The 26,606-nt window shown below is 56.6% G+C and overlaps 1 protein-coding gene across 2 annotated transcripts in view; it reads left to right on the top strand.

Annotated features, from left to right (window-relative positions):
- Positions 1 to 21,515, top strand: part of SEMA6C (semaphorin 6C) — a 91,158-nt gene extending 69,643 nt beyond the window's left edge. The window contains exons 16-20 of one of the 2 annotated variants that reach the window (XM_050929804.1): positions 1,387 to 1,464; positions 5,535 to 5,590; positions 6,531 to 6,581; positions 9,524 to 9,673; positions 19,250 to 21,515. In XM_050929804.1, coding sequence (XP_050785761.1) covers positions 1,387 to 1,464; positions 5,535 to 5,590; positions 6,531 to 6,581; positions 9,524 to 9,673; positions 19,250 to 20,472 — 1,558 coding nt within the window. In that variant the 3' untranslated portion in view covers positions 20,473 to 21,515. The remainder of the gene's footprint in view (positions 1 to 1,386; positions 1,465 to 5,534; positions 5,591 to 6,530; positions 6,582 to 9,523; positions 9,674 to 19,249) is intronic. The other variant, XM_050929805.1, reaches the window with a different exon arrangement.
- Positions 21,516 to 26,606: the final 5,091 nt, after the last annotated feature.

Raw genomic sequence — 26,606 nt, 5'->3', positions numbered from 1 at the left:
AAAATGCAGAGCCCCCTGGACTGGTGGCCAGGACCCAGGCAGTGTGAGTGCCACTGAAAATCAGCTCGCATGCCGCCTTCGGCACGCGTGCCATAGGGTGCCTACCCCGACCTAGAAGAAAATAAGATGATAAGTAACAGTCAACATGGATTTGTCAAAAGACAAACCATGTCAAACCAACCTACTACCCTTCCCGGATAGGCTAACAAGCCTTGTCGATGGGGGGAAGCGGTAGATGCGGTATATCTCAACCTCAGTCTGGCTTTTGATACTGTCTCACATGACCGTCTCGTAAATGAACTAGAGAAACATAGCTTAGAGATGATCTACTGTAAGGTGGGTGCACAACAGGCTGGAAAAGTCAAGCTGGAGGCACATATCGAGTGGGGTCCCGCCGGGCTTTCTCCTTACTCTGGTTCTAGTCAATATCTTCATCGCAGATATGGATAATGGCACAGCGAGTACACTTATAAAGTCTGTGGACCACGCCAAGCTGGGAGAGGTTGAAAGCACTTTCGGAGACAGGATTAGAAATTCAAAACGATCTGGACAAAGTGGAGAAATGGTTTGAATTAAATAGGATGAAATTCAGTAAGGACAAATGCAGAGTGCTCCACTTAGGAAGGAACAGTCAGTTGCACACATACAAAATGGGAAATGACTGCCTAGGAAGGAGGACTGCGGAGAGGGATCTGGGGGTTATAACGGATCACAAACTAAATATGAGTCAACAATGTAATACTGTGGCCAAAAAAGTGAACATCATTCCGAGCCATATTAGCAGGAGGGTTGTAAGCAAGACACGAGAGGTAATTCTTCCGCTCTACTTGGCGCTGATAAGGTCTCACCTGGAGTATTGTGTCCAGTTCACACTTCGGGAAAGATGTGGACAAATTGGAGAAAGTCCGGAGGAGAGCAACAAAAATGATTAAAGGTCTAGAAAGCTTGACCTGCGAGGAAAGATTAGAAAAATTGGGGTTGTTTAGTCTGGAGAAGAGAAGACCGAGTCTGGGACATGATAACAGCCTTCAAGTCGGTAACAGGTTGTGATAAAGAGGAGGGTGATAAATTATTCTCCTTAACCCCTGAGGATAGGACAAGAAGCAATGGGCTTAAATTGCAGTTAGGGAGATTTAGGTCAGCCATTAGGAGAAACTTCCTAACTGCAAGGAGAGTTAAACATTCAAACAAATTACCTAGGGTGGTTTTGAAATCTCATCGTTGGAGGTTTTTAAGAGCAGATTGGACAAACACATGTCAGGGATGGTCTAGTTAATATTCAGTCCTGCCTCGGTGCAGGGAATTGGATCAGCTGACCTACCGAGGTTCCGTCCAGCCCTGCATTTCTGTGATTCTGTGTCTGATCTGCTTCCCAATCCATCACAGGAGCTGCTTGGCCTCCCGCGATCCTTACTGTGTCTGGCTCAGGCCGGGAGCATGCGTGGCTTATGGGCAAGAAATCAGGTGAGTGGCTCTGGTTAGAGATTGGAGGGGCATTTCCCAGGGGTCTGCAGTCCCCGGCACAGTGCACGGGACGGCCGTTGAAGCAAACCAGATGCGGGTTTCAAATGTGCCCTGACACAACTCAGCTGGGGGATGGAAGAATTTACCATATGTCCCTGACTAGCTGCCCTGCCCGGCCGACTCCACCGCTCACTGAGCCTGTTACAAATTGCCCACCTGGTGTGCGCTCATTGCGCCAGTCAAATCAGGACAGTGGCCTTTCACCCCCACTTCAGGCTCAGATTCTCCTCTCCTCTCCCACCCCTCTGCATCTGTCTCCTTCACACAGTGTCTCTCCTCTGCGTCTCCAGCTGGCAGAGTCGGTCTCTCTGTCACTGCCAACTCTCGGGCTCAGTTCGAGTCGCTCTTGCACCGTCTGAATCACTCCTATCCCACGGAGCTCAGCAATACAGATTGCACGGAAAGCTCTCCCCAAGCTGAGTCTCCAGGGTGCCAGTGAGGAAAGACCCTTCCAGTCAGTGGGGTGTGTAACACACACACACAGCTGTGGCGAGTGTGATCTGGTTCTCACAGCTGGCGTGCGCCTGTTCCCTGATTGCACAGTCATTTTCCCCAGCACACAGTGGGTGTGACAGGCTGCCGCTGCCATCTGATAGCACCCTGCTGTGTACCCACCTGTTCTGTCCATGCCTGGCTCTGGAGAATCAGGCCCGAGGCCCATGTGCTGGCAAAGATGGTTAGCAGAGCTCCCCTTCCCCCGCCCCACCCTCCTTGGAATGCCCAGCAGCTGGGTCCCCTTGGGAAGTATAATGCACAGGGTGCTGGGCACCGACCGATGCCAAATCTGCCTCGCTCCACCCCTCTGGGGGCAATGGCGCCTTTCTCTGTGAGCTGGTGCAGTTGCCAGGCTGACCCTTAGAGGGAGACAAGAGTTGCATGCGCTAAGCGGGCGTATTGCAGAAGCAAGCGGAGTGCCGCCGTGCCACGGCAGAGCTAGCCACGTGCCCACCCGGAAGCATTGTGCATGTGTCCATGCAGTGACTTCCCTCAGGCCCTGCCCTGTGTCAGCTGTTCCCTTCAATTCCCGGTTCCCGCATCACCCTGGCTGGCCAGGACCCAGCAGGCGTGTGCCCAGAGCGCCCTCTGCTGGAGAAGACACCTGCGTGGGGACCATGAGAAAACCACAGGGCACGAAACGTGTAATTAGCCTCATTAGGGCCGCAGCACAAATAAACCCCACTGCCGGCTCCTAGAGTGTATGGAACTCGGCGGCAGTACAGCCACGCCTCCCAGCTGCATCTAATTAGGATCTTGTGCTGGGGAACAGCTGCCTGGGGAATACTGGGCTCTGGGTTCGGTTATGCTTGGGAACATGCACAGAGATGGGGACACAGTGGCACTAGCCAGAGGGCTCCCCAGCGTGTCACTTTCTGAAGCTGCAGAACAGGGCGCCTAGCGGGGGACACACGGAAGGCTCCATCCCTGAGAAAGCTCGGGACAAACCCCACTCCCTGGCTACATGGGCGGCTGGGCTCACCCACAGAGCAGCCACAGCAGCTCCTGCAGCCTCCGGCCCCCGGACTCCTGGGTCCTCAGCCTGCCTTAGGAGTCCCGCCAGATCTGGGTGCTAGAAAGGAACCCTTGAAACCCAGCCCGTGCGGGGCCGGGAGGAGAGGAGGAAGGTGGAACTGGTAGGAACATTTTTTATGAACTGAAATTTCATGGAAGCCGAAATGTTTTGAGACAAGCTGCGACAAAGCGGGTTTTGGAGCGGAGGGAGAGTCATGTTCTGTAGCCTGGGGAAAGAGCCAGATTCTGCCTGGAGCAGCGTGCTCCGGGTTAAAAAATTCAGCTTTGACCCAGGCAGAGCAGGGACTCCCCGGTCCCCGGCCATTGGCCTCACATCCTGGGACATTTCAACTGCTCTCTTTGGCAAAAACGGTTGGAGAGGCTTGGCTTCCGTCCCAGGCAGGAGGACAATATGTTTCTGCACCTCAAAAGGGGATTGTCTGGTTGGCTCTGGAAAGGGTCCGAGCGGCGCGATAGTGGGGGAAGGACAGAAATCAAGGCTGCTGGTTTGTCAGTTCCTGGGATCATGCTGTGCATTGGGTGTTAGATGGTTTACGGTGAAATGCTTCAGTGTCGACCTCGGGTGTGCTCCCATCCCTGTCATTAATCCACCTCCCTGAGAAGCTGTAGCTAGGTTGGAAGGAGAATTCTTCCATGGATCTAGCAAAGTCTGCACCGCATCAGTCACACCCCTGAGCGGTACCATAGCTGGGTTGACCTAGTGTAAACTAGGCCTCCGAGACTGCTCCTGCGCCCTCCACTTCTCTTCTCTGGGAACACTGTATCAGGAGCACAACCAGAGTTTTGCTAAGGACGAGGCCCAGATTCCCTGCCCAGCTGCCCTATCTTTGAGTGGCGTTGTGACTCCATGTGTCAGGTAGCAATGCCATGCTCTCAGATTGGGTCCATCCGGCCTTTGGTCGTCTGGTCAGGGGCCACCTGGATCCCACCCCTCATTGTGTCCCCATTCTATGTACCCTCCCTCCCTCTTGGAGAGGAGTCAGAGAAGAGCCATAAGATTGAGGATTGGAAAACCTTATAGTGAGAGACTCAAGGAGCTCAATCTGTTTAGCTTAACAAAGAGCAGGTTGGGGGGTGACTTGATCACAGTCTAGTGGTACATAGAGGGGAGCAGAAATTTGAGAATAGAGGTCTCTTCCATCCAACACAACCCAACAGCTGGGAGGTCAAGCTAGAGGGGAGGGATAGCTCAGTGGTTTGAGCCGTGGCCTGCTAAACCCAGGGTTATGACTTCAATCCTTAAGGGGGCCATTTAGGGATCTGGGGCAAAAATCTATCTGGAGACTGGTCCTGCTTTGAGCAGGAGGTCAGACTAGGTGACCTCCTGAAGTCCCTTCCAACCCTGTGGACTAGGAATTTTTCACAGTGAGGGTTATTAACCATTGGCCCAGCTAATGACCTAGCAGCACCAGGAACTTTCCTTCATTGGACATTTTCAGATCAAGACCAGCTGCTTTTCTAAAAGACCTGCTCGCGTTCAACTCGGACTAGGAATTAATTCAGGGAAGTCCTATGGCTGGCGGTCAGCCAGGAGGTCAAACTAGATGATGAGAGTGAAGCCTTCTGAGCTGAACATCTCTCAGTCTGGGTCACCCCCCATCTCACCTGTTCTATAAGCCCCACAGCATTCCCTGAAAGAGAGAGATCTAGGCAAGTGCCCCCATCTCACAGATGGGGAAACTGAGGCACAGAGAGCCTGGAATGAATGGAGAGAATCGAACGCAGGACTCTTGATTCCAAGTTCCCCTTTCTCTTACAACTGGGCACCACTCCCCTTCCCAAACCAGGAGCAGAACCCAGGCATCCTGACGCCAAGTCCTCCCTGCCCTAACCACTACATCACACTTCCATGGAGACACTGCCTATTCCATATGGGGTGTTTTATGGGGTCTTCATGACCCCACTAGCCCGTCGCAGCCACAGGCTGGATGTTGTTTGTGAAGTGGAAACCTTAATGAGGGGAGAGTGAGGACCTGAGAGCAGCCCGGCTCTGCCATGCAGTGACCCTGCATCCAGAAGGGTTGGGGGCAAGGGTGATAGTGTGAATGAGAGCAGTGTGAGGGAGTCCCTTTACTGAGCCTCATTTGTCTCCGAGCCCAGGTGGTAGGGGGCAGGGTGGAAGAGCCCTCTCCTAACCGCCTGTCACCTGAATTCCAGGGTCTCCTGGGTTCTTCACTCTAGCTCCTTCCTGATGGCCTTCCCTGCTTCCACCCCCCCAACTCCTTCCTACCTTTGCCACGAGACCAAGACCCGACTGATCCGACATCAACCCAACTAACCAGCCAAGGGAAGACATTACATCAGGCTCCTCCAAGCAGAGCGAGGGCTGGGGGTTTGCGGGGAGGGGGTGCTTTGGGGGAGGGGATCCCTTGCCTCTAGCTTTATCTCTGTATCATTTTCCTGGAGCCCCGATTAACGAGCGGAGGGGCTAATGGAGGCGACAGGCTCCTTCACCGCAGTCTCCCTTGGTTTCCTTCCAGGGCCGGATTCGAACAAGATGTTGAGAACGCCGCCAAGCAGCCGGGGAGCTGTCAAGGTACGTGGGGCCAGGGCCACCTCCCCCCAGCAGCAGCAGCTGCAGGGGCAGGAAGCGCTGGGGGTCTCCGCGGAGGAGAAATGGGATGAGTCAGCATCCCGGGCTGCCCATAAAACAGGCCTGGCCCAGCAGAACAAAAGTGGCCGTGTGCCCCCCGAGGCCCGGCTCTGGCAGCCTGGCGGCGGGCGAATAGCTGTTGCGTGGGAGCGTGAACCTCATCTGAGGAAAGAGGAGGAAGCAGCAGCCATCATGGTTTCTTCATCATGGAGCCTCTTTAAATTGCGAAAAAGAAAAATTCCCATCCGGTTTGCAGCCCCCTGTGATATCGCAGCTGTGGGGCCAGCGGGGGGCCGGGTTCTGCCTGTTGTGGAGAGATGCAAAATTTGGAGCTGGATTCTAGGGGGAAAATCCTCGTGTTTCCATCCTGGGGTACTGGAGGGATCCGGGAGGCAAGGAAGGGGGTATGGGGCCTTTCGCTGCTGGGAGGTTAGTGCCGAGCTGTGCCCAGGCCAGGGCACTGGCTGGCTAAGGGGAGCTAGGAATGGATTGTGGGGACTTGCCTTTCTGGGGTGCTGGTAGAATGGGGCCTGTTACCTCCCAGGCTCTGGTTCCCACCTGGTGACCCAGAGCTGTGACCATGGGAGCAGTTCTTGCTAAAAGCCCCATGTGCTGAACCCATAAGGGCCTCAGTTTGCAAACCGAACTCCAGGCCTCCCTGGCTGGGAGCGCTGGGACCCATGGGGCCGCCCAGACCCTTAGCGGTGGGTGTCACAGGGAGCGGGTGCACAAGGTGCTGGCCTAGTCGGATGAATCCCTGAACCTCTGTCCCCTGCCCTGTAGTTTCCCACCCTGACATTCCCCCCAGCTGTGCTGCAGTCTCCCCGTTCCTGCCCCCTCTCCCTGTTGATATCTAGCTCTCTCTCTCTTCTCCTTTCCATAGACGCTGTGACCTCCACGGGGAATCACAACAGTGCCAGTGACTCATCGTATGGTCAGTGACCCCCCCCCTCGCTTTCGGCCTCCTGCCAACTCTGCTGCCCCCCAGATCCCTTACCCCCAACCCTCTGTGACGTCTCCTCCCAAGGCCCCGGGGAGGGACTGGCCCTACACGGTTTACTCCTCATCGCGGTTCTGCTCTCGCCCCCCACCCCGGGGCCGGGGAGAGTTTGAGGGTGGGTTACAACACAGAGGGCTTATCCCAGTCTCACTGAGACCCCAACATTGGTGTGTCCCATGAGCACGCCATGCTGGGACGCCGTATTGAGACAGCCTATGGGGACAGAACAGTGAGACAGCCCATGTTGGGATGCCATATTGGGCTGCCCCATATGGACTCTATATTGGGATGTCACGTTGGGGGTTCTCATGGGGATAACCGTTGGCAACGCCATGTTGGGACATTACACTGGGACACCTCGTGGGGACGCCATGTTGGGACACCTCAGCGGGAGGCCATGTTGGGACAGGTTGTGAGGATGCTATGTTGTGAGGCCATATTGGAACACCTCATGGGGATGCCATATTGGAACACCTCATGGGGACGCTATGTTGGGATGCCCCTTGGTGACGCCATGTTGGGTTACTCCATGACGGTGCCATGTTGGGAATCCCCTGACCCCCCCACCCCCCAGTGTATTAGCATTGTGCCACTGACCAGGACCCCCCGTCTGCAGTACCACCATTTCTTCCTGTTGGCTAAGAGTAACACCCTCCATGAATCCCCCACACCATCCTATTGGGACAGCGATAAACTGCCTCAGGGCCAGGCCCGGTGTCTCCTGCTCTGGGAGTGCGGGTCTGCTGAAGCCTGGTGTCCAAAGATGGCTCCCACCAGGCCCGACCATGCTCAGACAAAATGCTCACCAGCCAGTGAGGCTTGACAAGGTGGTAAAATGGAGAGAGGGCAGAGGGTTGGGTGCCAGGAGTTGCGTTGCTAGTCTGTCACCATCCACACCGACACTAACTGTGTCCCCTGGCTGCCATCTCTAACCCTGTCATCTCTCATCACCCCACCTGCCATCTCTGCTCATCGTCACTCAGAACGTCCCACATCCCTCTCTGCCAGGGCAGGGACGGAGCCGCTGATCCCCAGGGTGTGGAGGGAGGTTGGGAACCCAGTGGCTCCCTCACCGGCTGTGCTGCACAGCTCGAGTCAGGCCCCGCGATGACGGCCTTCACCCCTAAGGTCGTGCTGTGAATCCAGCGGGCCAGATCCTGGTTCTGTGCGCAGCAGCAGAATTCCTCGTAGCCCCCGGGCAGCCAGGACCCGACCTGTCCTCCCCCGGGGCTAGGTCTGGAGGAGAAAGCAGGGCCAGACAGCTGCGTGCGTAGTCCCTGTTCGAAGGAAGGCAGGAAGGGGCAGCTGGGTTTATTGAAGAGAGGGGTTAGATTGCGGCGGGAGATGCCCCCAGGCATGGGGTGGGGGCTGAATCTGAATCTGTCCTTCGGAGCGTCACGAAGCGCCGTGGCATGGGGCAGAGTGCGGTGTTGGTTTCTCTCTCGCTCATCTTCTCACCCCTCCGGACTAGGGCTGAGGACACAGGGCCGGCCATGCAGTGCCGTAGCAAGTGAGGTGCTAGGCCCAGGCTCTGAGCATGGGGCTCACGCCGGCTGCTCTGTACACAGAGCCAGGCACAGCATGGGCAGGTGCCGTGCAAACTCCTCCTGGGCAATGCTGGGCTTTCCCCCACCCCACCCACAGCTCTGCCAGTGCCCCTCAATCCCAACCCGCAGCCCCCTGCAAGCCCAGCTCTGTGCTCCCCCCACAGCTCTGCCAGTGCCCCTCAATCCCGACCCACAGCCCCCTGCTAGCCCAGCCCTGTGCTCCCCCCACAGCTCTGCCGGTGCCCCTCAATCCTGACCCACAGCCCCCTGCTGTCCCAGCCCTTTGCTCCCCCCACAGCTCTGCCAGTGCCCCTCAATCCCGACCCACAGCCCCCTGCTAGCCCAGCCCTGTGCTCCCCCCACAGCTCTGCCAGTGCCCCTCAATCCCAACCCACAGCCCCCTGCTAGCCCAGCTCTGTGCTCCCTCCACAGCTCTGCCAGTGCCCCTCAATCCTGACCCACAGCCCCCTGCTGTCCCAGCCCTGTCCCCCCACAGCTCTGCCAGTGCCCCTCAATCCTGACCTGCAGCCCCCTGCTAGCCCAGCCCTGGGTCCCCCCACAGCTCTTCCGGTGCCCCTCAATCCTGACCTGCAGCCCCCTGCTATCCCAGCCCTGTGCTCCCCTCACAGCTCTGCCAGTGCCCCTCAATCCCGACCCCCAGTCCCCTGCTAGCCCAGCTCTGTGCTTCCCCCACAGCTCTGCCAGTGCCCCTCAATCCCGAACCCCAGCCCCCTGCTAGCCCATCCCTGTGCTCCCCCCACAGCTCTGCCAGTGCCCCTCAATCCCGACCCACAGGCCCCTGCTAACCCAGCCCTGTGCTCCCCCCACAGCTCTGCCAATGCCCCTCAATCCCGACCAGCCCAGCCCTAGGTTCTCCTGGGCTGTATCACAGGCAAGCCTTCTGCACCTAGGCCCACCCTACAGTGGTCAATGGGGCCAGCGAGTGGGCTTCTCCTTCCCACACCCTCAAGGGGGGTCTCTCCAGGGCAGGGCCCAGGCCCATGGGCAGGGGGGTTGGGTGTAGGGGAAGCTGTCCCTGCGTATGCTCTGTGCAGAGCCAGCGTTGGTGTGTAGGGGCCTGTTGCAGCCACCAGTGGGATAGATCTGGGCGCGGGTATTTTACCATCCAGCAGGAGGTGCTGGGCTACCTGCTTTGTGGCTGACTTTTGGCCCTTTGTGCCGGCGCTGGGAGTCACTGGTGATAATGCAGTAGGTGGAGGGGGTGACCCAGCCCGACCCCGACCCGGATCCCACAAGGGTGCAGGCTTATGCTGCCGTCACCAGCCTGCTGCGTCTCCCTGATGTTTTTCTTTGTTGCCGGTAACACAGGGCAAGTCCGAGCCGCGGGCCCCACTGCCAATGCCGCATCCTTCCCGGCGCCCACGGGCCGTACCCAGGCGGGCACAGCCCGAGACGCCCGGCCCGCCCCTGGCGCCGGGGACCCACGCTCCACCTTACGCGTGGCTGTAAACACTCAGGGTAAGAGGGGATGTGCCCGCGCGGAGCTGCACGACGGGCTGTCACCAGCACCATTAACTCAAGCCCCGGAGCTGTGGCGGCTGCGGTTCCCCACAGCGAGGATTAACTCGTGGGAGCATGGCACCTGTTTGCAAGCGGAGAATAACCAGCTCTCTCCCTTTCAGTGGTGTTCGGCAGGGGGAAGCTTCTCTGCAGTGCATAACCCCTGGTGTGCAAGGAGAGGGACAGGATCGGGGGGTCAGGGTGTGTGTGCGTATGAGAGCGGTGTGGGGCCGGATTCAGGGCCCGTCTAGCCCAGTGTCCCATCACTGGATGCTGCAGGAGGGGCAGTGAATGCCACCGCAGGCGGGGATGCTGCTGGATCAGGGTGGGGATTAGGTGATGCAGCAGGTTTTTCATCAGAAACTGATACTTTTTGCAAGTTCATGCGGGACGTTCTCTGGGCCAGGCTGGGATTTCACTTGCTGGGGGAGAGAAATAGAGAGAGAGAGAGCCTCCCACCCCAGAGGAGCCAATCGCCCGGTGCCCACTGCTGTCATGTGGTATGGGGCGATCTGTGGTCAAGTCCCTGCTCTGAACCTCGGGCTTCCACATTGCAGGCGACAGCCCCGATCCCTGAGCTGCTGGCTGTTCTGGGGAGGGGCAGTGCCACTCTCGCTGCCTGGGTTTCCATGAAGAATGGCAAAAGGGCGCAGGGTTAGCCCCAGGCCACACAGGGGTCGTTCTGAAAATTGTCATGGGTCAGGAGAGAGAGTTCCCACCTGGCTATAGTGGTGTGTGGTGTGTGTGTGTGCGCACAGAGTGCTGTTGGGGGACGTGTGCACAGGGTGCTGTGTGTGTGTGAGAGAGGTGTGCACAGGGCGCTGTGTGGGGACATGTGCACAGGGTGCTTTGTGTGTGTGCGAGGCCTGTGCACAGGGTACTGTGTGTGTGTGTGTTGGTGAGAGGTGTGCACACGTGTGGTGAGCAGTTTGTACGTGTGTGTGTCACAGAGCGGCTCATCCTTAGCTCATCTCCCTTCGATCCCCCAGGCCATATGCAGCAGAGCTAGTGTCATGATGGGGAAACAGGCCCAAAGAGAGGCCGGGACTTGTCCAGGGTCCCAGAGGGAATCAGTAGCAGAGCCAGTCCCACACCCTGTCCCCAGCACGAGTAGGACTCCTGGGTTCTGTTCCAGGCACTGGGTGGGAGGTGGTTAGAACAGGAATCTGCCCGGTGTCCCTGCTGCAGTCAGTGGGACCTTTGGCCTCGCTACCCCAGTGTCCTGCCCTCTGCCGCTGAACTCAGAGTGAGCGCTTGGCACTTGCCACTGCTCCCTTAGTGCCACCAGGGAAGGAGCCATCAGGATTCGGGTGCTGGGGAGTTGTGCTGCACAGACAGATCGGCAGCTGGGGTAGCTCTTCTGAAGTCCAGTCCCCCATCCTCCTCTAGGCATTAGGCTGCACCTCCCTTGCAGAGCCTGGGAGAGAACCCAGGAGTCCTGACACCCGCTCTATCCACTAGCCCAACACAGGGACCCAGAGCAGAACCCAGGACTCCTGAGTCTGCTCTAACCACTAACCCTACACAGGGACCCAGAGCAGAACCCAGGAGTCCTGACACCTCCTCTGTCCACTAACCCAACACAGGGACCCAGAGCAGAACCCAGGAGTCCTGAGTCTGCTCTAACCACTAACCCAACACAGGGACCCAGAGCAGAACCCAGAAGTCCTGACACCTCCTCTATCTACTAACCCAACACAGGGACCCAGAGCAGAACCCAGGAGTCCTGAGTCTGCTCTAACCACTAACCCTACACAGGGACCCAGAGCAGAACCCAGGAGTCCTGACACCTCCTCTGTCCACTAACCCAACACAGGGACCCAGAGCAGAACCCAGGAGTCCTGAGTCTGCTCTAACCACTAACCCAACACAGGGACCCAGAGCAGAACCCAGAAGTCCTGACACCTCCTCTATCTACTAACCCAACACAGGGACCCAGAGCAGAACCCAGGAGTCCTGAGTCTGCTCTAACCACTAACCCAACACAGGGACCCAGAGCAGAACCCAGGAGTCCTGACTTGAAGACGGTGGAGCTCTGATGCCTTCCCCCACCTGAGGCTTGAGGTACGACAGGCTCCAGCGCTGTCAGTCCATCCCCTCTGCAGAATTCACAAGCTGAAACGAGCCCAACCCTTTGGCGAGGGAAGACACGGATGCCCTTTGCCTGGGAGACCGCTGAAGGGCCAGAGCCGAAATGGCTTTTAAAAGCCAAGCTGATTGGGGCATTAGGACTAATGTCTATTTTAAAAACCCAGCCAGACACTCAACAAGCTATAAAAACAAAGCCAGTCAGCGAGACGGAGCTGCTCCTGGCAGGAGGGAAGGTGAGAAAATAACCATCAAATTGCAGCGAGCGCTCGGAAGCGGGCTCTGGAGTGCGCGGAAATGGGTCGCAAAAAGCAGCCAGATTATCCCCCCCGCCACAGATGAAAGGCTTGTCTGGCCTTACCCAGTCAGCACTGGCAGCAGGATGGGCAGGGGGAAGGCCACAGATTGCTGGCAGCTCTGAGCCCTGGGTAAAGTCACCGACCCAGCCGGGTACTGGGGGATCAGAGGGGATGATTTCAGGGGAACCTCCTCCACCTCCCAGAAAAAAACAGCTCCTCACACACACCCCTTATATATACTGCCTGGAAAATCAGTGATGGAGTTGCAAGCTGATGGTTAGCACACGGGACTGGGATGCAGGACTCCTGCGTTCTGTTGGCTCTGGGAGGGGAGTGTTCGCTAGTGGTTAGAGCCGATAAATGGTAGTCACGAGTCCTGGCATCTCTTCCCAGCTTGCAGGCAGGCAGTGGTCTCTAGTGGTTAGAGCAGAAGGGGCTGGGAGTTGGGACTCCTGGGTTCCAGTCTTGGTTCTGGGAGAGGAGTGTGGTCTAGTGGTTAGAGCAGGGGATGGGGAGCCAGGACACTTGGATTCTCTTGCTGACAGCTGCGAAGGGCTTGGCTGTAAGAGAAAGTTATACCAGTATGAGATAAGGTGAGAATTTAAACCACGAGAGAGATACCAGGATAACCTCCACAAGAACCCTGTATCTCTTTTAGGCTTGGCATATATCACTTTGGACAAGGATTATACTAAACCAGAAAAAAAGCCCCTTGTCCTGGGATAAAGCATCCCCCCCGTGGGTTATACCTAGCACAGTTTGAATTCACACCTGGTCTACATGTAAAATGCAGGTCGACATAGCTGTATCGCTCAGGGGTGTGAAAAATCCACAGTCCTCCGCTCTGCGGCTGTACCAGCTTAACTCCTGGCCTAGACACGGCTAGGTTGATGGACGGATGCATCAGTTGGCTGGCTACAGCTGCTCAGGGAAGCGGTGTTCCTGCAGCAATGGGGAAACCCCGTCTCCCACTGTAGGAGGTGTCCATACTACGGTGCTACAGCGCCATCCGTGGTGTGGACGAGCCTTCCCCGGGATAACTTTCCCATGTGAACAAGCCCCGACTCAGGGTGTGGCCTGGCCTCTGCCTCCCTCTGCACCTTCACTTCCCTGGCCATCCAGTGAGGGAAATGGGCCGAATCCGTCCCGGGTGTAAGCCATGGGTCGAGCAGAGAACTGACTGTGACCCTGGACGCCTCTCCCTCGCAGGGTGCCTGTGAGGCTGAATTCATGTGAGCAGGGGCTGGCAGGGCCGGAGCAGTGGGCTGAGCAGTTCTGCATGGGCACGGTGTCTGATCCCTGCTAAATCAGTGGGGCAGGAGCCCTGAGGGGGTGACCCAGGGTATTGTCGCTGATGTGACCTTCGAACCAGGTCCTCAGTCAAGGACCAGCTGTTGTCACTGCTCCCAGAGCCGGTGAATAGAGCAGCTCCTGGGGAGCCTTCCCCAGCGCGAGGCCTGGCCCCAACTTCTGCAGCAAAAGGAGGAGGGTGTTTGGTGACATTCTAGGGTGACTGAGCAGAGCCCAGTGTTGTTAATAACCAAAACCTCTCAAAGCCTCTGAGAGTGACTTTACTGCTACAGCTGTTTTTACTTCAGCCCCCTCTGACATGCAGCTGCCTCTGGGGTGGAACACAGCAGCTCTTTATGTAGGGCTCATTCACTCACCACTAGCATGCAGCCACCTCTAGAGTGGAACGCAGCAGCTTTTTAACAGCCATGCAGACCAAGCTGGGATGCAGAAGAGAACATGCAGGGGTAGGGTAGAAGGGAACTACGCAGGTTAGCGTTCAGACTGGAGTGGGGGGTTAACCCCCTGACACTAGCTGAAAGTGCCTCAGGATCGTCACCAGCCACAAGGGGTTACGCCTCCCCTGAAATACCGTAGCTCCCTGGGACACCGGGGTCAGCACCCCTCTCGTATCCACCAGGCTCTTGGCCGGGGGAGAGGTCTCCACTCCAAGCACCGACCTCCCTAGCCCTGCAGATCCAGGACCCCAGTGCAAGGCAGCTCAGCTACCTGCAGCCTGTGCCAGACCCTGCCCTCCAGATGAGCCAGTGACTTTCCATCAGCAGCACATTCTGCCGCCTTGTTTCCATTGCCCAGGGTTACTCATTGCTCTGCCTTGAACTATAACGGACGAGAGCAAGAGACGGGAGCGAAGTCCCCCCCATCACCCTTCTGCTAAACGCGGGTGGCCCACAGCCCTTCGCCTGCCCCCCACACTCCTCACTGCAGCATGAGGTTTATCAGGAGGGGTGAGCTTAGACAGCCTGATGCCCAGACTGTAACGTCCAGTCTGAGACACCGGTTCCACCGACCCAGCCACGCAGCCCCAGTGGCTCAGTTCCTGCCATCCCAGCTGCTTCCCCCGTAAGCCGTGCCGGGACAGACACCGTGACGCAGATGGGCAGCACTGGCTCTCCTGCCCCGGGAAATAAATCAGAGCTGGAAATGGCAGGTCCCAGGGCAGATCGGGGTGCCTCATACCGCAGCCTTGGAAAGCCAAGAGTGCCTAAGGTAACAACAGTATTCCCCCCACCCCACCCCTGTACCTGTCCCTGAGGCTGGGCATGTCCATGGGGTCACATTCTCAGCTGGGTTGAACAGGCATCTCTCCATGGGAGTCAATGGGCCAGATCCTCAGCTTATGCAGCACGGTTGACTCCTATGGAGCGATGCCCATTTACACCAGCCGAGGATCTGGCCCTTGTGGCATGGGGAGACAAGCTTGGCCCCATACCGCTTGCCGCTGGCGGGCTGGGGAGACGCTTGCAACACATAAAAAAGCATCTTGCGCTTGTAAATTGCACCCTCCCAGCTGCTGGGCTGAACTTCTGAGCAGCCAAAGGAGGGGTTCAGCCCTCAAGGGAATTTGAAAGCACAGAGTCCCATGAACTTTGGCTGAATAACAGATCGGTTCTGCACAGACGCGGATTTCCTCTGTCATTCCTCAAGCTCCCATTTTTAACAAACTGAAGAGGGTCCCCACCTCCAGCACTCCTGCCCCTTGCTCCTCACGGTGAAATGCAGCAGATTAAAGGGATCCACTGTCTTTTCTTTAAAGGCCTCTCATGGCTTGGCTTTTGTAAAGCGAGCGGTACCCAGCCAGGGCAGGAGGGAGGGCAGTGAAAGCGGTGGAGAGGGCTATCATAAGCTGGGAGCTGCAGCTGTGGTAAGAGCACTTAACATGTGCCCCGCAGCGACCCAGCTCAGTTAACAGCCGTGACCCCTTGCGTCTCCCTCTTTAAGCACAGAGCAAATGATAAAATAAAAAATCCCCTAAAATGGAAGGCATTGGAGCTGCAGGGTTCCTAGGTACCAGTGGGTTAAAAGTCCGTGGCGAAGGGGTTGTGGGGTAGATTGTGGACCAGTTCCAGCCTGTGATGTGGCGCTTTGGTGTTTTCCGAGCCAGGGAGCAAATTCCTGCTCGATGGAGCTAAAAAACAACACCCCCCACAAAAAAGGAGAAGAAATCCAGTTCTCTTCCAGCCTTCTCCCCTTCCCCCTCTTCTGGGATTTTTAAGATTTATGCCTCAGCACAGCAGAAAGGCTGATTTCAGCAGGGGCTGGCTTGGGGGGTTTAACTCCCAAAAGTTCGGGTGCAAAGGAGCTTTATTGATGCCTTCGCTCTGGGGAGACGTGTGCCTTTGGCAGATGCCGGTCTGACCCAGTTCCAGCCCCCCTTCCCTCCCGGCTGCTCGGATAAAAGAACTACAGATGTCCAACTCTCCCAGCCCCAGTAGAAAGAAATGGCCCGTTTCCATGGATACTTTATTACTCCCTCTTTTTTTTTACTGGAAAAAATCGTTTTTTCCCTTGACTCACAGGATTTTGTACCCGATCATAATAATCAGCCCCCTCCCGTCTCTTTCATTTCTCGTGCCGTACTTGAAAAATTCAAGGCATGAATGGGAAGATGGTGCCTTTTTTCCTGACCCCTGTGGCTAACAGAAAATGGCAATGGTCTGGTCAAGCTGTGGGAGACCACGCACAACCACACGACTTAGTGTTGCAATCCCCCCACTGTTCATCTGAACCCTGCCGGAGCTTGGGAGGAGGAGTCAGGACATCTGGGTTCTATTCCAGGCTTTGTGGCGTAGGGGACGGGTGGTCGGGACCCTGGAGTTCTGTTCATGGCACCGAGGGGAAGTGTTTCCTAGTTGTAAGAGCAAGGGAATAAAAGCCAGGACTCCTGGGTTCCTTTCCTGGCTTTGGGAGGACATGGGGCCTCGTGGTTAGTGTGGGGGGCTGGAATCCAGGACTCCTGGGTTCCACTGGAGGGTATTGGGTCTGGCAGTTAGAGCCAGGGAGGAACAGGATATTTTTAGGAGTCAGAAACCGGGATCATGGCCCTTTGTTCTCTTGGTCGACTGATCAGCTGTTGGGTGAGCGTGAGTACTCGGGTAGGGGCCCTCGATCCTGTGTCATGCGCCAGCCCCTCCTCGTGGGCATCTTCCCCGAGCGCCGCCGTTGCTGCTGCATGGAACGCGTTGCTTGCCCCTGTCACCCGCACATGCTTTACTGCCACGGTCGGCTGACCAGCTCCCACTGCAGCTTCAGTCCCCCAGTGGCACACATGCTTCTCGTGTAATGACTAACTGCACGGCGTGTGATTAGTCCCTCGGGGCTGGCGAGGGCTGGGCAGGGCGCGTGTGTCCGGGCGGCATGCTCCTTCTGTGCCATCAGCCCTGGCCTGCGCAAAGCCCATGGTGTCTTGTGCCATTTCAGGACAGACCTGTGCTCATCACATGCCCTTTGGGATAACTGCAAAACAGCACAGCCCTGCCGCTGACCCCCATGGCCCCAGCTGGGTCCCTGGGCTCTGTTCCCCTACTGCCTTCCCATTGGAATCTCTGGGCTGGGTCAGGACGGGGCTCTGGCTAGCCGCAATCTCCTCTTGCCCCGTGGCTGGTACCAGCTGCATCAGAGGAAGCTGCCAAGATCCTGCAGCGATGGAGAACCTGCCCCCAGGGAATGCTCCCTCCTGACCCCAGGACTGGTGGCTGGATTATGCTCTGAGTCCTGAACCCCTCCCTTCCCTACACCCGTCGTCCCAGCAGGGCCCACTTGGGTCTCTTCACAAGCTGCAGGATGGGATGAGCCCAGTGGCTGCTCCACCAGTCAAATCCCCCAGGTCCCTCCCTGCTGCCCTACTGGCCATCTTCCTTCGCTACCCCACACCCCCAGAAAGAGCTAAATCAGCAAAGACCCACGGGGGCCACACAGCCAGCCTGGGGCTCAGGGCAAGTTACACAAAGCGGCCAACCCAAAGGCCTTGGGAGCCAGTGGACAAACTATGAACAAACAATCTCCATACCCTATCTATCTATCTATCTATCTATCTATCTATCTATCTATCTATCTATCTCCATACACCCCCTCTATCTATCCATCTATCTATCTCCATACACCCCCTCTATCTATCCATCTATCTATCCCCATACACCCCCTCTATCTATCTATCCCCATACACCCCCTGTATCTATCTATCTGTATGTCTGTCTGTCTAACTATTTATCCCCAGACACCCCCTCTGTGAATCTATCCCCATACACCCCCTATCTATCTATCTATCCCCACACATCCCATCTCTCTATTTATCTAGCCCACACACACACACACACCCTCTCTAGCTAATCTCTTTTTTCTGTCTTTTTCTGTCCCCTAACCTCTCTGCCTCTTTTATCTCCATGTCTTTCTTGGGGCCCAGTGGTGACCCCCTCCTCAGTGCCTCTTGTTGGCCTGATAGCCAGTGGGAGTGGAGTGGGGGAGGGTCCTTTCCCTCGCTCTCCGTGTCCGTATTTCCTGTTCTCTTTTTTCTCTAGTTTTCCATTCCTCTGTCTGGTCTTTGTCTCTTTCTCTCTCTGCTGCCAGCTTTCACAATTAGCCGTCAGGCAGCCTGATTGCTTTCCCTGCCACTCTGCGCTGTAGGCCACTCGTCGCTCTCTGCAGCCGCCTGCCTTCTGGCTGCCTTGGGCTTGGCTGCTCCATTCCCTGTTCGGAGCACGCAGCTTTGAAATTAATCAGCTCCCCCCATACGGTGCCCTTAGAATAATGCCTCAGCGGCTTGCAAAGGGGAGGAAAAGAATAAAGGAGCAGAAACAGCTGCAGCAGCCCGACTAATGGGATGATTGAATTTCAAGGGATTTTCCCACAGGAAGCTGACACGTTGCCGTCTCTAACTGGGTAGACTGGTGAGGACCCATCATCCCAACCTCCAGCAGAAGCCACTTGGGTTCTTCAGGCTGTTTTTCATCTTCTCTTGGCAGTATTTCTGCCCCTACAAGAGGCAGGGACTGGCCAGCGTCCCCCATGTTCCCCCAAGATTTCCATCCATATTGTTCAAAGTTCAAAGCAACATCCAAGATGTGGCTCAAAAGCCAAAACTTTAGCCAAGAGCAAGGTTTTGGCAAATCCAGGGGGAACTGGGTGAAATTATCTGGCCTGTGGCCATACAGGAGGCACAGCTGCATGATCTAATGGTCCCTTCTGCTCTTAACACCTCTGAATCTGGGACCTTCAGATGCTCATCTGAACCCACAGCCTGAACCTCCTTTTCATTACATCGCTGTGACTCTGTTGACTTTAAAGAAGTTGCTCCCAAATGAGGCCTTCGAGTGGCCTTCTTCGCTTGCCCATCGCTAGAAATAATAACCCCCTCCTTCCCCCAATCCGCGCACCCTTGGAGTTTCGCACTGGCTCCGAATAGCTGGCATAGCTTTCCATGCAAGACAGCAGCCACTGGGCCAGATATCACCCCTGGGCAAAATCAAAGGAGTTATTTCAGGCAGGAATCTTCCATGTTGCACCTTCATTGACTCCATGTTGGCCATCCGATTCCATTCCCCATCTCATGTCATTGCCCCTTTCTGCAGTCCCAGAGATTATTCAGCAGGAGCACAAATTCAGGGATTTCCTTGGCTTGACCCTATTTCATTCTGAACAGAAAACAAGAGAGAAAAGACACCGTGAGCTGAAGTCTCTGGCCTCTCTAAAATGGGTCCCAACCTGGGAAGGGTATTTTACTCAGCTCCAGCCCACGAAAGGACATTCCTGCCTCAGACAATTCTTCTGGGACTTTTGAGGATGTTGATGGATGATTGATGGATTAACCTCCCATCTAACTCTCTTGTTGTGTTTCTAGGTGTGTGGCAGGAATCCGAAGGCAAAGACAGCTCCAAGAGCGTCCATTTCACCTTCCTCATCGGCTGCGTCTTTGTGGCATTCATCCTTGGGGCTTTCTTTTCCGGTTTGTTTGTCTCCTGCTACTGCAGCCACGTGTTCCAGAAGACCAAGCACGTCAGCAAGGACCCTGAGAACACGATCCAGCGCCCCCTGTCCCTGCGGAGCTTGGCTAAGATGAACGGGCTGCTGGACAACCCGTCCAAGGATGGGCTGACGGAAGCCTCCTCTCCAAAACTGTACACCACGCTGCTGCCCAGTGAGAAAGAGCCGCACAACGGAACGGCCAAGGTCGGCGTGAAGGAGCACCCAGAGCTGTCCGGTTTGCCCACGCCTGAGTCCACCCCAGAGCTGCCCATGAAGAACATGAAGGCCATCAGGAACCAATGGGAGAAGAACCAAAACTGCAACAACGCCAAGGAGTCGCAAGGCAAGGGCCACCTGTTCCCCGGCCCCGTCTCCGGCACCCAGGTCTTCCAGTTCCCCGGTGCCATGGTGCTGCCTAGCAACCTCCAGGGCTACGACCCATCGCTGGCCGGCTATCCGGATGAAAAGAAGATCCCCAACGCAGAGCGGGTGCTGGTGCGCCCCTCCCAGTGCTACCTGCCCAAAGGGGTGGAGGTGACGACGTTGGAGGAGCTGCTGAAACACCTCCACGAGGCTAGTGGATCCCCGAAGAAGCTGCTGAGCCATCAGCCGGCCATCAGCCCCCACGCAGCCATGTCCTTCACTAACAGGGTGCAGCCCAAGATCCCGGACACCGAGAGCGCCCCCTATTACAGCTCCTCCACCCTCCCCAGGGACAGCTTGCCCCGGAGGCTGGACGTTCCCCCCGACGGCACGCCGCAGTCCTGCCTGGAGAAGCAGCCGCCATCCAGGCACCCGTCGCAGAGGCACTCGCTATGCTCGGCGCAGAAGCTGATGAACCTAGCAGTAGGCGGGGGGCTAATCTCCCGGCAGCACAGCCTGAGCCAGGCAGTTCGGCAGCACCCGCCCCCCACGCTCCTGACTCGTATGCACTCCACGGGCACCCAGGTGCCCCTCGAAGGGCACGGCGTCTTCCAGAGCTCGCTGCCCAGGCCTGGCGGCATCAAGAGATCAGCCTCTATGAAGCCCGACGTGCCCTCCAAGCTGCTCTTCATGCCCTCATCCCCCATCAAGTCGGCCACCCAGTTCAAGTACTGACCCCGCCAACATGAGCTGGGGGGCACTGCTTGCCGGTGCCCCCTGAGCCCCCGTCCACGGTTCCGGGGGAGGGGAGGGGAGAACAATTGGCACCGGCTGGGCAAAAGGTCCTGCCCTCTGCCCCCTGGATTTGTAGTTTTGCATCTAAAAGAGCATTTTTTTTTAACATGCATCCAGCACACGTCCCCTCCTAACGCCCGAGCTTCAAGACCATGGGGCGAGCGGAGAACATGTCCCCCAGACTCCCTGCCACCACATCCACCCCCCCATAAAAAGCTGCAGGGGCCACGTTGTCAACCAGCCACCTCCTTTCCTGCTTGGCCTGTTGCGATTTGCGGGGAGGCAGGGCCGGTGGAGCCCTGAGAGACATGAGCGCCTCCTGGCTGTCGCCTGCAGCTTGTCAGCACCTGAGGGAAGGGAAGTTGGGCCAGCCCGCCACACCACAGCTGCATTTTGCTTCCAAACGACTCCAGTAACCAGCCGGGGCGGGAAGAAAAGGGGATCATGCCTCCCCCTAGCTCCATTTAAGCCCCCAGTAACCTGCCGCTCACTGGTTTTATTTATTAGATGAAACTAATTTAAACGCAACAGCCCCGTTGTAGCATCGGCCCGTGCTGGAGCCAGAGGTTTGACACCCAGCGGTGTCACTGCAGCCAGGCACATTTCGGAGCCTCCCCGAGGCAGATGAAAGCATCGGCCTGGGACAGCCCATCGTGGAGCAAAAATCAATTTTGGGGTGAAGATCAGAGCGCTCCCACCCGACCAGCGACTTGACAGGATTGCAGAGGGCTAGGAAGCCTCAGACAGATGGCCCTACGAGCCTTGTGGAATATATATATATAAATACTGTACATAGCTATATATATATATATATATATATATATATATATATTTCAAGGTAACTTCACATAAGAGAAGTCAAATTTATCCTACCGTGTAGGAGAGTGAGCTGTGCACGAGCCAATGGTGCTGCAGCCATGGACATGCGGTGTCGGGACAGACACAGCCCGTGTTGATGCCTGAATTATATAATCTCGTCGTGCCCCAAATGTTGGGTCGTTTTTTGGGTGTGGGTGGGCAGGGTCAGTTACCCTCAAATGAGCTTTGTACCAGAGCGTTAAAAAAACAGCAACAAAGGAGAGAGAGCTCCAGTGTTTGGGCTGAGTCTGATCATCAGGATAGATGCTGGGGGAGGGGGGAGAATTCTCCACTGGGGTATGGGTCTAATCCATCTCACTCCCCGCACTGGGGTACGGGTCTGATCAATCTCATTCCCCCCCACCAACCATTGGGGTACGGGTCTGATCCATCTCACATCCCCCACTGTGGTACGGGTCTGATCCATCTCACTCCCCCCTCACCAACCATTGGGGTACGGGTCTGATCCATCTCACATCCCCCACTGTGGTACGGGTCTGATTCATCTCACTCCCCGCACTAGGGTACGGGTCTGATCCATCTCATTCCCCCCCACCAACCATTGGGGTACAGGTCTGATCCATCTCACTCCCCCCACTGGGGTACGGGTCTAATCCATCTCACTCCCCGCACTGGGGTACGGGTCTGATCCATCTCACTCCCCCCCACCAACCATTGGGGTACGGGTCTAATCCATCTCACTCCCCGCACTGGGGTACGGGTCTGATCTGTCTCACTCCCCCCCACCAACCACTGGGGTACGGGTCTGATCCATCTCATTCCCCCCCACTAACCACTGGGGTACGAGTCTGATCCATCTCACATCCCCCCCACCAACCATTGGGGTATGGGTCTGATCCATCTCATTCCCCCCCACCAACCATTGGGGTATGGGTCTGATCCATCTCATTCCCCCCCACTAACCACTGGGGTATGGGTCTGATCCATCTCACTCCCCCCACTGGGGTACGGGTCTGATCCTTCTCACTCCCCACACTGGTGTATGGGTCTGATCCATCTCACACACACACACAAACCCTCTCCCTGGGATATGGTCTGATCTATCTGCCCCTCCCGCCCCCAGCACAGGGATATAGCTGTGGTCCAAAGCCCACCTCTGTGAGAGGCTTCCCATCATCTCCAGCCTGCTTTGGATCTGGCCCCAAAAGCTAGAATTTCAAATGTGTCAGCACCCAGCCACCCCCACTGAGAACAGAGACACCCGCTGAGAACAATGGAGTATCACACACACACTACTATTGAGAGCAATGGATCATCCCTTTCCTCCGTCCTAGAGAACGGCTAACTCCTAACCCGGGCACAGAAAACAATGGTGAATCCTCCTCCCTCCCCCACTGAGACCAGTGGGAGCGCAGCACTTTTGGAAATCTGGCCCTGCACAAGGTACCAGGCTGGCAAGAACCAGGCGTGGGGGCAGTTGGTTCGGCCTAGCTTTAATCACGGGTAGGAACTGAAACCTGAGCTGTGGGCGCGCTCTGATTTTGGCTGAAGTCAGTTGGGAGCAGGGTTATTTTACACAGAAATGAGCCCCCGCTCTTCCCAGAATCAGAGTGAAACCAGTTTGACCGGCCCGGTGCAGGCTCCTGGTGTTTAGCCAGTGCCACAGAATTTGAGAGCTTTACACCGGTGTGAATGAGATTCAGCCCAGTGGAGTCACGCCAGATTCACCCTGAGCTCAGAAGCCAGCCAGTGATTTTAACGCAGAGTGTGTGGGAGGGGACGGAGGGGAACCTTGCCTGTGAGTGACTCCCAGCACAGGGGGAGGGCTCAGGGGCGCTGGGATCCTCAGCAGAGCTGGGTGTGAAGCAAAGGCCACTTCTTCCCAACATGGCACTCGATGCCAACCCAGTTCACTGCTGGAGTGTAAAGAGAACTGAACCTGCTGGAGCCCTAAAGGCCAGGCTGTCCCTGTTAAGGGGCTGTGGAAAGGTCCCATCTACACCACCACTAACTCAGGGGACTCAGGAGCTCACCTGGGTCTTCTACCTGGGCTAAATGCTTAGCCTGCCTGCATTAGGGGGCCCGGAAAGACCCAGCCTCACTACACATTTGAGCCACAGAACTTATTGCAGGATTATGTACTATCGGTTTTTAACAGCCGGGTGCCTACAAAGACAGGGGCAAGGATTGCACTGGGGTATGTTGAGGAGGCAAGTCTCTGTTTCCTGGGAAGGCAGCTGCTTATATTCCCAGGGCATTCCTTCCCAGCATGCACTGCTGCTGAATCTACAATGCCCACCAGTCCTGGACTACAAGTCCCAGAATGCTTTGCCAGGCCCCAGTCCCAGCTCACCCCTCCCTACTAGTCTCTGGTTGATCAGCTGGGAGGTCTCACCTGCAGGGCATGCAGTGGTGGCCAGGTGAGAAAGAAATTACACGGGCACCTGCCTTGGCCTCAGGTGGAGCCGGGCCGCACAGCTGGAGGGTCGATTGGTCTGCTCTGATGCTGCAGTTCTGACCGCGTCCCGCAGGATGGCAGCTCTAACCGGGCTGTTAGAAGTCCAGTCGGCAGCGCAGCAGGGGCCCGAGGCTAAGGCAGGTTCCCTACCTGCACTGGCTCTGCGCAGCTCCTAGAAGCTGCCAGGTCCCACAGGGAGGCTCCAAGCACTACCCCGGCCCCGAGTGCTGGCTCCGCAGCTCCCATTGGCCGGGAACTGCGACCAATAGGAGCTGCGGGGGCAGTGCCTGTGGGCGCAAGGGCAGCACGCAGAGCCTCCCTGGCTGCCCCTGCACCTAGGAGCTGCAGGGACCCAGCGGCCACTTCCTGGGAACCATGGTAAGCACCGCTGGGACTCCACAGCCCAACCCCCTGCCCCAGCCTGGAGTCCCCTCCCACACCCAAACTCTCTCCTGGAGCCTGCTCCCCATACCCCCTACACACATCCCAACCCCCTGCCCCAGCCCTGAGCCCCTTCTGCACCCCGAGCCCCTCCTCCCTGGTCCCACCCCAGAGCTTGCACCCCCAGCCAGAGCCCTCACCCCCCAATTCCCTGCCCCAGTCTGGTGAAAGAGAGTGAGTGTGGGGGAGAGAGAGAGACAGAGGGAGGGGGGATGGAACAAGTAGGGCGGGGCCTATGAGAAGCAGTGAGGCCTCAGGGAAGGGGTGAGGCAGAGATGTTCAGTTTTGTGCCAGTAGAAAGTTGGCAACCCTAAGTGACCCCAGCACCCACACCCCTGGTCCTGCATTTCCCCCACACCATCTGCCCCGAAGCAGCCAGCCCTCTCCTGGAACACTCTGAGCATTAAGGGCCGCGGGGCTCCTTTATAAAGATAAAAGCGCAGCTTATGCCTGGCCCTGGAGGTAACGAGCGCATCGATGCAAACACAGCACTACCAGGGTTCGGATTAAACTTACAACATGTTTGTTGACAAAAGCTGGAGGTTTGAAGTGAGCCCGAGTACGAGGGATAAAGATAAAGCGGTGACAAGCGAATAAAAGTGACGAAGTGGCTGAGATGCCATAAGCTACAGCCTTGGGTCAAGGCTGATTTCCAGCCAATTCTTTTCCTCCCAGCCATGGCCGACCTTCTCTCAGTCAGGCCTGGGCACAGACGTGCAAGGGGCTGGTTTCCCTTGTCTTCCTAGGTGACCCATCTTTGCCTAAGCAGGTTTCTCGCTCTCGTCAGTTCCCAGCGACTTCAAATCCTCCCCTTCCTTGTTTGAAGGCTCCATCCGTCTGGGCTTGCAAGAGCTGTGGCTGCTTGCATCTGTCCGGATGGCTTCGTATATCATCACTGTTTTGTCCTCAGACGCAGGCTGACCCCTGCTGTTCTCCCCTGCCTGGGGACTTCCTATATCAATGGAAGTTGCATTGGGTTTGTTGATTTCGTTGGCGACAGGTAGCAGCTGTCTTCCCTCCAGTCTGGGAGAAATCCTTTGGGGCCAGACTTTATGGTGTAATGCCAGCAAGGAGCCATAATTCCTCCCCTGGTGTTAATACAAACATATTACAAGATTCATCACCATTAGCGCTCGTAAGAGAGCTAACTAGCTACTCTTTTACGACAATCATACTGTCTGCAATCAGTTCATTGACCAGCCTGGCGTTTGCGCTTTCGCCTCCCTGTCTATCATTCAGTTAACCATTGCCGTGCGGTCTCAGATGAAGTCCCTTTTCTCCTCTCGGGCAGGGAAGATTTCACGCTCTCCGCCCTGCTGGTGTTACGTGGTGGTTACTTCCTCCCCTTGTTAGCGTGATGGCTTTATTTATCTTTTATTCCCCTGCCCCATCATTGGCTTAGCTCGAGCACCAGGCTGGTCAGCCAAGCAAATCCACAGTCCTTTGTCTAAGACAAACCTGTTCGTTGCCTTGACCGGGGCTAGGCCGTTTGGTTTAAAACACACTCCAATGACATCGCCGGGAGAGAATTTATGAATTGACATCTAACGCTGTCACTGAGATTTTACAATGACACCATTGACCAGCGTGTTCGCGGTTGTCACATGCTAGCTCACAAGGCAGATTTGGTACAAAATAGCCTTGCAGTAGTGTGGATTTATGGGGCCCTACGCAGCGCTATTAAACCGGTGCCCCTACGCCGGCACGACTGGTGCCCCTACACTGGTGCATTCGGCTCTGTGAATACGGCCCCTGCCTTCTGCCTAGTAAGGAGACTGCAGTGCGTCCTGGGTGGGCAGGAGCCGACCCACTCTTACCTGCTGTCCCGGTCATCGGCGCGGCCTCTGTGGCTGGAACACCCACAGGGACAATTTAGTGGGTACAGAGCACCCACCGGTGCCAAGCTCCCCCACTCTCCCCCTCTCCCCCCATGCCTCTTGCATGCCAGCGGCTCCACACTTATCAACTGTCCCCCCCCCCAAACGCTTCCGGCATGCCATGAACAGCTGATTCGTGGTGTTTGAGCTCTGAGAGGGAGAGGGAGGAAGCAGGGAAGAGGCGGGTTGGGGGTGTGGAGCAGGGGCAGGAAGAGTCAGAGTTGGGATTTGGGGAAGGGGTGGAGTGGGGGATGGGGCCTGGAGCGGGGGGGGGCAAGCGCCCCCCGGCAAGATGAGAAGTCGGTGCCTATGGTCCTGGTGGTGCCCCAAATTTTTGGGTGGCGTATGCTGCTTATGCCTAAGAACGGCCCTGAGCGTGTAGGGTGTGAAGACAGGTGCCTAGGGTAATACCCCATTGTCGCCCCCCCCCACAATTCTAATCAGCTTCTGTCTGAGCCATACGCGCACACACGCTCAAG

Source organism: Gopherus flavomarginatus, chromosome 20 (assembly GCF_025201925.1).
Source record: "Gopherus flavomarginatus isolate rGopFla2 chromosome 20, rGopFla2.mat.asm, whole genome shotgun sequence".
Classification (NCBI taxonomy): domain Eukaryota; kingdom Metazoa; phylum Chordata; order Testudines; family Testudinidae; genus Gopherus; species Gopherus flavomarginatus.
Note: the sequence above shows the minus strand (reverse complement) of the source record. Positions and strands in the feature narration are given on the sequence as shown.